The sequence below is a fragment of the Colius striatus genome, chromosome Z, assembly GCF_028858725.1.
Source record: "Colius striatus isolate bColStr4 chromosome Z, bColStr4.1.hap1, whole genome shotgun sequence".
In the NCBI taxonomy this organism is placed as follows: domain Eukaryota; kingdom Metazoa; phylum Chordata; class Aves; order Coliiformes; family Coliidae; genus Colius; species Colius striatus.
In genome coordinates, this window is record NC_084790.1 from 61,046,624 (window position 1) to 61,058,778 (window position 12,155).

Sequence of the window (12,155 nt, forward strand, 5' to 3'; positions counted from 1 at the left end):
AGGATTGCAAACGTTTTATTCCGAGAACATTTGTGCTAGTAGGCCACAGAAACAGAGATATCATTGAAAGTATTTAAATTTGCTGAGGAACAATGATGCACCTCATGATGTACCACTAATGATGTGCCCTGTCTCCAGGGACTGAAATTGCACTAACGCTGGAGATGCTGAATTGGACAAAGAGATACTTATTTAAGTCCAAAAAAAGAGACAATTCAATGCAGTGTCACAGCTTGTCCAAGAATGTAATATGGAGGTGATAGCATTAGAAAAGGGAACAACTTTTCTTAGTAGTTATTGTTAGAGTGGTTGGACATTCAAAAGCAAGTATCCATCAGAAATCTGTGGGTTGAAGGAATACAATGTAGACATTTTCATAGGTTGTTTGTAAATGGAACCATTTAATTTCAAAGCACTAGTGCAAATTCTGAGCATTGCACTACTAGGAGACTTTCATGGGGTTGAGTATGACTTCATATATAACAGGGAAAAAAAGATATGGAAATTGGTAACATTAGGAGTCATAATCAAATACACAAAGCTTAAAGTAAACAGTAGCAGTGAACTAACAGTAGAGTACTAGTCTAACTGTTACTACTAGTAAAGAAAGGATAAAGCAGAAAAATGAAAACTGTCAATAGCATATAGAAACACACTTCCATTCAGCTTTCTTCTTTAACACTGAGTTTGTTACTATTTTCTTAACCTTTTCCAGCCATCTAATAATTGGTGAGTCATTGAAACTGAATAATCTCTATTTTGGAGATAATGTCCTTCCACAGCTTTACAGCATACAGAGATTGCTATCTCTGAGTTTATTTGCACTCTACTCTCCCTGTATCTCTCATAAAAAGTAATTAACCTGTGTCTGACAGTGAACACACTGTAATGACTGGACTGTGCTTTCCTTGTGCTGCAATCTTAGTGCAAGGTCTGTGCACTGACTGGACTGGGAAACTGTGTTGTCATACTATACCTGTTCGCCAAAAGCTGTGACTTGGTTCCAGAAGGAGAGGTTAGGTAAATTGCCAAGTCTCCACGTCGAGGGTGAGTAATGGTGATGCGCACAACAACATGCTCCAAGTAGATCACATGGTGGTTAGGATTATCTGAACAGCCAGTGGCTTTGTAAATTGAACGTACAACACTGTCAGGTCGTATTGTTCTGCAATATAAGCATATAAAATAACATCAGTATTTCTTGCTTGTCCTGTAAAGTACAATAATCACATCTTTTTTTGCTTAGCAGAGAATGACAGTGTTGGACAACTGTTTAAGAGAAGTCAGTAACCATTGGTTTTAACACTTTGTAACTGAAACTACCACCACAGGGTAATTACTGCAGCTAATGGCAACTACCTGGCTTTCCATTAAACATGAACACACAGTAAAAGAATATAATGAAAAACCTGTAATAGGAATAAGCCTTTGGGACAGAGCATTTTTGTGGATTAGTGGCCAGTTGAGGATTGTTGGGATTGTCATGGGATCACAGCTGGTTGTTAAGCCCCAGGAAATGCCTGGCATAGCCATAGTTTTTGCTTACGTAATAGCAACTATTAACATGTTAATTGTACCAAACAGCATCTGACTCAGGTGGTTTAAATTCACATGACATCCTTGCAGAGTATATCAGTTACGCATCAAGTCTGTCAAGAATATTTATCAAACAATAATCTTAATGCTTTGCAAGTGTGTCTTATGATGGATGCTGCCTCTGTATCCAGAGAGAGCATGTACAGAATTTTGCTCCTAAGTCTGGTTCTACAGAGACCCTAAACTAGCAAGCAAAAAGCAGTTAAATATTAGGCTCTTAGCTACTCTCCTGAGCCTCTTTGAGAGGGGCAATATCATGCAGTATTTCAGTGAAAATAATATTTGCTTGTCAGAACCTGAACTGCATTCGTCTTACAAAGGTGACTGCAGTGCACTCAACCAAATATTCCTCTTGGTATTCATCTATACCAGAATCAACCATTATCCAGACTGGCTTGTTTTACACCTTCAACTTCTAGGATGTTCTTTACACCAGGATCTTTTCCCAAGCACTACAGAGAACAATGTTTACAGGTAAATGACCTGACATCTGTGATGCTAACAGAGATCCCCAGTACTGGTTTGAAAATGATGTATTATACATAATGCAAGGGAGGGGTAAATTATACCCAATTTCTTTCCATAACTTTAAGCCCGCAAGAGTATTGGCAGCGGGTATTACTTGATTTGGCGATCTGTGTTCTCCACACACACATGCTGTGGAGGGACTGTTGTCCACTTTTCTGCTTCTATCACCATTGCTTCAGCATCCATCAGTCCAAATCCATAGAGGTGGCTCACTGCAAGGTAAAAACAGAATGGCCGCAATTATAAAAATCTCAGTTTTCATTAGACTAATCCCACAGAGTCACATCCGAAAAGGAGATGCATCTTTTCTACGTCTTTATTGGTTTTGCATACAGCTGAAAAATCTTCTCACCAGAAACCACGACTATGTCTAATTTGTTCACTGAATCTATTCACTTCTCTAGTACAGAAGTGGAAAATGACCATCATGAACAATATTGCTGTACCATGAAAAGCATGCACCAGAACTGCAGAACACCAGAGAGTACAAGTGCCTCTGACTGCCTTTTGTCCATGTGCCTTAATTCAGTCCAGTCTTCTTGTATGACATAATGTTAAGAGGCTTAAAGAGACAAAGAGAGGTTATTTTTATTAGTTAAAATACCAAACACATGCATGTATGTAAATACTGAAGGTAACTGACACAATACCTTTAAGAAAGATCAGACTGTCTTTTGTAGCTGCACTGCACACTCTTAACTTTCCTGACTGCAGGCAGTATGTGGATGCTATTCTACTCCTGTATGCAGTATGGTTGCCACTGTCCAGTCAAGCAGCTAGATCCAACATCTCTGTAAAGCTGCCTGCATGATGGTATTACAAGTGCAAGGCCCTAAAGAAAATCTGGTTCTCATGCAAGTCTATGTCAGAAAGTCTCCCTCCTCTACTTCTTTGTAAATCTGCAGATGAAATTAGTATTGAAGAGAGTTGTTAACAGTACTGTTGACCTCTCATATTGCTTACTGCATACATTGCACACAGAGAGGTACTAAGCATCCATGCCTGGAGGCTAGCGCTCTGTTAACGCTCATACCTGGATGTTTAATCCTCTTCTCTATCTGCCTTTCATGCCATGGAGAGTCAACAATGATCCTCCTTGCAAGAAATTCAGTGTCTAGTAATTCAAGTTTAAATGTCTCTACTCAAAGAAACAGAAGGCTTTAAAACATCATTTTCCTTATTATACAAAAAAAGAGGAAGTTTCAAATGTACAACATGTAGACAAGGTGAAGCATTTTCAAGAGACTCTCACTTTTTTGTAATTTTGAGAGTACTTAACTTGATGTAGCTTTTCCAACAGTTCCAGCAGTTCACAAAGGCTAAAAATTTCACTTACTGAATCAGCTGTGTGGTTTTGGTTGCTGTTCCAATCAAAAGAGAAGCTTGCAAACGGATTTTGATGCATTAGAGGAGCTGCTAGCCATGTTGTTTTATTGTGACAAGTTGGTACTCTTGGTAAAGTTCTGACAGTAGAAGGTGAAAGCAAAGGGCTTCCAGAGGGAGGAATTTAGATCACAAATGTTAATAAATCAGTTTTGCTTGCTACCGCAGACAGTGCTACCAGAAAATCCTCAGAAAAACTTAAGTGCTATTTTAATCAGTAATGTGACAAGACATGGTGTAAGTCCTTCCAACTGCACTTTGCAGAGGGTTTATGAAAGCAGCTTCTATTCATTGCCAAACCAGAATTCAAAGGACTCCATCCAAAGAAAACCTAACCTTGTCAAACAAATAAAGTTCAAAGGATAAAAATAATCAGTGTTTAGGGATCCCATCTTCCAAATATGGCAAATTCTAATACTGTCTGTAATTGCCAACTGAAGAGGGTTCCTCAATGGAAAATACTGAAAGGCTTAATGACTGTGTAATGAACTGGGTTTCTTCCCAGATTCTTCCCCTTCAGCCCCAAACTGAAGTCCACATAGTATTGAAATGTCCATTTAGAGAGAACTAAACACAGCTCTTCTGCCAAATAAGGCAGGTACTGTTCTCAATGCAGTGCTCTGTCAGCCTTATGAATTCTCTTCACTGTATTCCACAAACAAATTGACAGGGGAAGAGATATTTTATTTTCACACACAGGAAGCAGTCAGAAAAAAAACAAGGAAAGCCTAGGTGGAGAAACTATTTGTACTTTGAAGATGGTTCCTGTGATGGAAATCCCCTTAGTCATGCTGATGAGAGCATATTTATCTTAAACTACAGGCATTGCTCTGATATTTAAAGTTTTAACTAATAATTCTGTCTATTCTGAAGAACAGTGAGAAAAACAAGAGCGTTAACTAACCTGCTCTGTAGAATACTAACATTTAAAGTCAGGGATTAAATATTTATGAATGGAAAAATCTTTGAGGCTAACCCATGGAAAATGCATTTTTAATTCCTGATAGATGGCAACTTGCATTGGGTTAGAGCTCAGGATGTCCAGTTGTAAATGCTGTCTGTTCAACCCAACTACTGAGCTCAAAGAACACTCAAATATCTTCTCAACTACCTTTTCTCATCCAGAAATAAGAGTAGAAGAGTACTTAACATTGTTACCACCAGGCACTGACTGTTGGAAACTTCAGTGGCTTTTGAACCACCTCACCCTAGAAATTTTTGCCCTAATGTCCATGTTGAAAACACAAATAAAATCTAGAGAGTGAACTTTATATCTTCCGTACCTCAAAACTTGGAAGACAGAATTATGCTCATTTTCCATCCAGGAGAAAAAATTACTACCCAAGGTTATGTGGTTAATTGTCCACAAGTCAATGCTTAAACTCTCTTGCATGAGAGCAGAGTTAGAAGTGAGAAGTTCTGCATCTACTCGCTATTTTTCCACAGCTGAAGTACATTTTTTCCTGGAAAGGCTTTCCCATTGAAATAAAAACTTCCTGACAGTCAGGGGTGTCCCTAAATCCTTCTACGTGGAAAGCTTCCAGTCAGTTGATATTTAACTGCTTGCAAGGTGTGCATTTCAAAGCCCTTGATCTAGTGGATTGGTTCCCAGCTGCAGGTATTAGTGGAGGCCTCTAATTTTCAAAGACTATATATCAGCAATTTAACAAAGAATCACAGCAAACGTAGTTGCTCCCCTGTGTCTCAGAGAACCAGATATTTACTTCCTACTGCCTTTAAATTGTGCTCTGTCACCTATGTATATACTTCTAAGAACTCTATGCCAGGGTGCCTCTCCCAGAGGTTAAAAATTACCTCAACGGTCCACATGGGACATGAATTTCTTCTGGGAAACATCTGGAACTGTACTGATTTGTATGTGAACGGTATTAAGCTCACTTCTGCTATCCTCAATAGAAAAGCAATATTTGGAAGTTACTGATGATTGGAGAGTGGGATAAGCTGACTGCAAGTGCAAAATGCCCCAGGGCTTTGCACAGACCCACTTATGTGCTCTCCACATTATCACTGTCGTGAATTGCTGCTGGGCTTGGTCATTGCTACGAAATCATTAGGCATGTCAGAGATAGGGCTGTTTTGTAAGAAGATATTTGCCTTTCAGAGGCAGCATAGAAATGTGAGGTTGGTGTAATGTAAGCTGCTAAGTAGTGAGCATATTGCTCTTCTTGTTTAACTGAAGGGTTGAAAACTGTGACCTCCTTGTGATCAAGGGTGTCCATGGTCAAGTTGTCCTTGAATTCCTACTCTACTCATGCAGCAATGCAAACTGATCCATTCCTATTTCTGCAAAATCAGAGATACACACAGAGCTTTACAGATGCAGGACGAGTTTCATAAAAAAATTTATTGCCTGCAACACAAGGTAAACACTGAGTTTTAGCTGATCTCTTTACTCTTCTTACCATTAAAGAAAATAACATTTTGTAGAGCTAAAGTCCATTTATTTACCCCTGGAGCAATTCCTCTATTAGCACACCAAGAAATCAAGGCCTGCTCAGCTGCTGGATAGACTTCTCCATATTTTTCATGACCCCTTTGTTTTTGTCTGAATTTGCTATTGAAAATTCAATAACTCTCATTTTTATACAAAGAGTATGTACAGTTATCCCCAAGTCTAAAAGATTTTATAAAGCATGTATATCCCACTTCACTTGATTAAGGGACATATGAATGCTGGTGTTGATAAATCACAAAACAGAATCATGTAGACTACAGGAAAACTGTGCCCAGACACTGCTAACACAGTATTTCCACTGCCTCAGTGAACTTGATTTGTTAGGCTGTGGTTTCACTGCTTGTCAGCAAGATGTCTCATCAGTAGCTTAGATGCTAAGCCTTTCTTGCTATTTTACTCCTTTGACAAAAAACATTGCAGAATATTTTATCCCTGCCTTTAGTTTCCTATACTGTGAAAGCAGAATTGGAAGTATAAATATTTTGCATACACAGGTAAAATACTAAATCAGAAGGACAGAAAGGGTAATAACTTCAGTTTTTCAAATGAGGAATACGTAGCTTTCCCACACTAGTTTCAGCTGTTTGATATGTAAACTATTAACACTTGTTTACTTATGCTACTTTACAATCTTGATGCAATCTCACCTCAGATGAAACCAACAAAACAGGAGGAGTCTAAAATATCCCTTATACTATGGTTTTCTTAAGTGGTGCTTAGCAAGAATAGAAGATATGAGACTCTCGAGTTACTCATTCTGTAGATACTTCAAAGTGACCACCAATATTTCTTTTACATTTGACATTTTATTTGCAAACATAATTCTAATTCTGAATTACTTTAGGTTTCTGCTGTTTGCTTAGTATATCAAAAGGCTTCAACCTGGAAAGACAATTTTCTGAAGAAAATTAAGGGAAAAAACGAGGAGAAATGTTAAGATGACACGTGGCTTAAACTATTTTAATTTTGTTTTGTCATAGAGAAAGAATATTTTGTCATTTCCAGAGAATATTGATCCTGAATGAAAATTCATCTTTTTTTTCAGCCATATTCTCATTTTGTGTTAACATATGACCAGCAATCTGTGATAAGTGGATCACTGGATGTGATTTCTGAAACACATAACTGCTTTACAAGCTAATAACACAACTATTGTAAACCAAACTCCCTTAGGCTTTTTAGATTAAGCATATTATTTGTATTTTCATATTTTACACAGAATCAACCCTTCAATATTTGTACTTAAAGACAAAGCAAATAGCAAACTCGGTCCTCTCTCCTTACACAATTCCCATAAATCCCAGTATTTTTAAAGACTCAGCAGGCATGGTATAAGATTAACTTCTTACTCTTACCAACATACCAGAGAAATGTTTGAAAGATAGAAAGTTGCCCCACAGATTTGTCTTAAAAGTGGCAGCTAAAAACATGTGCAGTGAGAAACTGAAGGGCCTCTATATCATAGTATCATAGAAGCATAGAATGGTTTGTGTTGGAAAAGATCTTTTAAGGTCATGTAGTATGACCTCTGAGCCATGGGCAAGGACATTGTACTAGATCAGGTTGCTCAAAGCCCTGTCCGACCCGACCTTGAAGACTTTCAATGATGGGACATCCACAGCCTCTCTGGGCAAACTGTTAACAGTGCCTTACTGTCTTTATCATAAAAAAAAAAATCTTTGCTATGTTCAATCTAGATTGATCTTCTTTCTATTAGATTCTAACTAACCTTCTTTCTACCTTAAAACTATTGTCCCTTGTCCTGTCACTACAGATCTTGGTATAAAGTCTCTCTCTGTCCTTCTTATAGGCCCTCTTTATATATTGACAGGCTGCAATAAAATCTCCCTGGAGCTTTCTCCAGACTAATCAGTCCTAACTCTCAGTCTTTCTTCATAGAAGAGTTGTTCCATCTCTCTGACCATCGTGGACAGAAATAACAATAGTTACAATTTTGCTTTCATTGAAATTCTAGCTGTGTTTATATCAATTTCTGATTTTTGCATTAGTATAAATAATTTCCTGAATAACATACTAGCTGCAGATTTATCTGATAATAGATTTGACAACAAACACAAACTCGCTGGATTTTACATCTTTTCTGTCTGCCAAAAGGCTCCTATTCATTGATAAAACAAAACAGGAATTGACCAAGAAGACTAGCAGGACAGTAATAGAAGCTAAATCTCCAGTAGCCAATGTATCTTTGCAAACGGTTTGTGATACTGCATCACCTGCTATGAGACTTTGCAGCCACCTAAAAAAAAGGCCTAAAATGCACCACCTTCAAACATTAACGAATTACATCCAAGGTTACACTTGCATTCACATTCTGGGAGTATTGACTTCAGGAATTTAAAATACATATAGTTATTAAGCATAGACATTGGCTGACAAAAAGCACTTACGACCAAAACACTCTTTTGGGACATCAAGAGTCAGACTCAATTAGTCACAACAGTAAATACCATCCCCTCTCATGAATGTTAGTAGCCTCTGGGCAGAAGTCATTAGTCTTGGGATTCAGCCACCCCATGGTCCATGGTCACCAGTGATGACCCATGTGTACGCAGCACAACCACAATAAATTCTGCTCTGCCTGCAGCAAGATGTGCATCAGTTCCTGATTTGCTCCTCAGAAATTGTTTAGATATGAGTAAACTAAATTAATGCAGTCCTCGGAGCACATATATCTACCATGTCCTGCATACAGGGACAGGTTCCCCAGAGTTAGAGAAACGCACCAGTGAGCCTTGACGAAAACCTCTGCAGAATGACCAAGAAGACTGGTCTACTTCTCTGCCTCCGAAGGAGCAGAGTTGTGATAGAAACAGAAAATCTGACTCTTGCTGGCTGGTATTTGCTGCCTGGTGATTGCTAAGACAGACAAGCTGCTGTATCTGTGCAGTGGTATTTGGCTGTAAATCACAAAGCCTCTACTGAAGACATTCATTTATATTGCTGGAAATGAGCCAGCTTATAGGAATGGAATAGATCTAAGGATTATGTGCATTTAGAAGGGAGAAAAAAGTTTGCCAAAATACAAGTGGTTAAGGAACATCTATAGTGATAGAAGCTATATTTTTTTTAACTAGTGATAATCTTTTTACATATTTTTTGTCCTCATAAGCACAAAGATCCATTGGAAAACATGTTAGCTTGCATATTTTCTTTAAACAAAAAAAGCCATTTTGTGACACTTTTTAGAACACTTTTAACAAAACATGGTAACTTTCTCTTTTGGGAGCAAATCTACCCTCAGAGGTACATTTAGAATTATCTGATAATTCAGAGGCAGCCAAATGTTATTTCACCCTATCAAACAATAAAAACACCTTTTGGTGAAAGCCCCTGTGCTAGTCTTCATCTAAGAACAGATGATGACAGATGAGTCAAAGGCACTGTAAGTGGAAACGCTGACAGATTGTTAACAGGAGACACAAAGACAGCATTTCTGTGCTGTCAGGTGTATCAGACACACAGTGCAGAACATCCTTCTTGTTCTGTCTTGCACAGTGGCTATGTCTGTACAAAAGTATTGGTGCTCCAGAGGGATATTTACACTCAGAACAATTCCTGAGTGAGCATAGGGTTGCAGTAGATTTCAGCAGAAGGATATACACAAATATGCCAAAAGTATTTTGTAAATTATTTAATTATAATGATGATGATTTTTAGAAAAAAAAAGATACCAACCTCACCCTGAAGTAGTGAAATTATTAAACCATGTAGACTTCACACTGTCCTCATAGGGCTATGTAGTAGATTTTGATCATAACCTGAAGTAAAAGGAAGCTAAACAATAAGAGAAGTCTACACAGATAACTAGACCAGTAATGCTGACAACAGACCTTGTGGATCCTTCTGTATCCCCTGAATTAAAAGTGACCTCACAGTAGCTGATTTTTCTGGATGGAAAAAGTGATAGTGTTGAAACAACTTCAGGCATCTAACTGATCTGAGTTGTCCTGCATAGGCCCTATCTTTCTCTACTATTACAACATGTTCTACATCCTGACGGGATGATCTAACTGCTTAAAATACTTTACAGTAGATGAAGTATATAAAGAGGTCATGCACAGGCATATAGCTTTCAATAACTTTTCTTTTAAAATGCAGTCTTCATTGTCAATAATTAAAAGCATTCTGCTTTGGAGAATTGTAGCAGTTTGTCATTCACTTTTTGCAAACATTGATTCTAGTTCGTCTCCTTAATACTGCAAAATGGAAATCTACATCTCACATTAAGTTGCAGACGCTTAGGTTATGAGTCCACAGGGGAAGACTTCAGTTCCTCTCCTTCCTCCCTACCCCTCAGTCTTTTGTAGAGTTTTGCTACAGGTCTGAGTTGGGCTTTTTAAAATAAAACAATGTCAAAGGTTATCATTCCCGCGATATGCACTCTGTTAGTGCTGTCAGTCCACTTTACAGTGTTTGAAATACTAGGAGCTGCAGAGAACAGTAATTGTACATAGCTTTTTATCTAGAACAGACGGACATAAAGTTGGCCAGCTGTTGAGTAAAGGCACTATCTTTTAAAATTCTGCATCAGCTATGCTGACCATGGTTTGGTGACAATTGTGAGTATTATTAGAATAGAAATTTAAAGTCTAATTGTGTCTTTTACCCACTGATACTCCTGTTTAGAGTGTTACATTTGAAAACGTTAAGTTTGACTCATAATATATGACCACAGGAAAGCAACCAACTGTAATACCAAATGTCAATCTACTTTTCTTTATATAACCCAGTACAGGCCTGAAGTTTCTGTTTAGACTCCATTTTACATTCACAGCTCCATTTCTAGCTTCTCAGAGCCAGCAGAAAACAAAGTGCTGCAGAACTGACAAGTAATGAGAAGCTTTGATAATGAAGAGTTTGAGGCTGAGAGAAGTAATGACAGCTCCCTGGCTTCTCTGAGAGATTTCCTCTCCTTCTTTCTACATCTCCATCTCTGTAACTGTATAGATATATACCTGATCTTACACATCTTTGAACTGGAAGCAACACTCGGTGGATCTCAAATCATGCTAGGGGGAAAAAAAATCAGTAACTACGATATAGGCTGCAGAATTCAATACATTTTCCAGCTACCCTCCCCTAATCTCAAAGAGATTTTTTTAGGTCTCACTCCAGGCTAGCAGAGCTCAGATACCAGGCAATTTGAGTTTAACATATGAAACACTTAAAAATTCCTAACACAATTCTAATATTACATTTAAGAAAACTTATTTATAGCAGTGAGCTGAGCTGTTGCATATGGGAAAGAAAGAAGAGCTGCTAAAAAAAATGCATGGTTTTACTCCACTTTTCCTTCACTACCTTAATTTCCAGATCCAAACTCTGATATTTTCTCTAACTACAGCAACGCTTTTTCTATGAGGAAATGATATAGCTTATGGTATTGACCCTATAATTCTGATGATATTTAATCACGGTTTGAAATTCCTGAGGACCATTTCCTATCATACAAGATGTGTCAGTGCTTGGGGAGACAATTCACATATCATTAGACTAAATATTTATTGTAGGTAGTTTGCTTTTCTCCTTTCCTGGTGTTAAACTAAATGCTGCTCTGATTTCAACCAACTTCCAAGTAGAGGCTACAAGGCAAAAAGTGTTCAGATTAATCTAACCAGTTCAGCTAATACAAGACTAATGCTTACCTATACAAGTGACTGCCAACATCTCTCTCTGAGTCTAAATCCACCAATCTGTTGGAGACTTGATCATGTATATATGTTTAGATTGTCTTTGCCAAAAACACTTTTGCTTTTCCAGAACTCTTTTTGCCAGTTGCCTACACAGAATCGTAAAATCATTTAGGTTGTAAAAGAACATTAAGATCATGGAGTCCAACTGTTAACCTAGCACTGCCAAGCCCACTGCTAAACCATGTCCCTAAGTGCCACATCTACAAGTTTTATTAAAGCCTCCAGGGATGGTGACTCAATCACTTCACCGGGCACATTGTTGCAGTGCTTAATAGCCCTCTTGGGGAAGAAATATTTCCTAATATCCCATCCACTGGTGCAACTTGAGGCCATTTCCTCTCATCCTTGTTATCTGGGAGAAGAGACCAACACCCACTTCACCAGAACCTCCTTTAAGATAGTTCTAGAGAGTGATAAGGTCTCACACCAGCCTCCTTTTCTAAGGAGGCTAAACAAGG

The 12,155-nt window shown here is 38.1% G+C and overlaps 1 protein-coding gene across 2 annotated transcripts in view; it reads right to left on the minus strand.

The window, feature by feature from the left end:
- PCSK5 (proprotein convertase subtilisin/kexin type 5) overlaps positions 1–12,155 on the minus strand; it is a 260,750-nt gene that overhangs the window by 89,209 nt on the left and 159,386 nt on the right. For both annotated transcript variants that reach the window (XM_062017429.1, XM_062017431.1), the window contains exons 11-12: positions 2,219–2,336; positions 977–1,165 (exon numbers count right to left, since the gene is read on the minus strand). In XM_062017429.1, the coding sequence (XP_061873413.1) occupies positions 977–1,165; positions 2,219–2,336 (307 nt within the window). The remainder of the gene's footprint in view (positions 1–976; positions 1,166–2,218; positions 2,337–12,155) is intronic.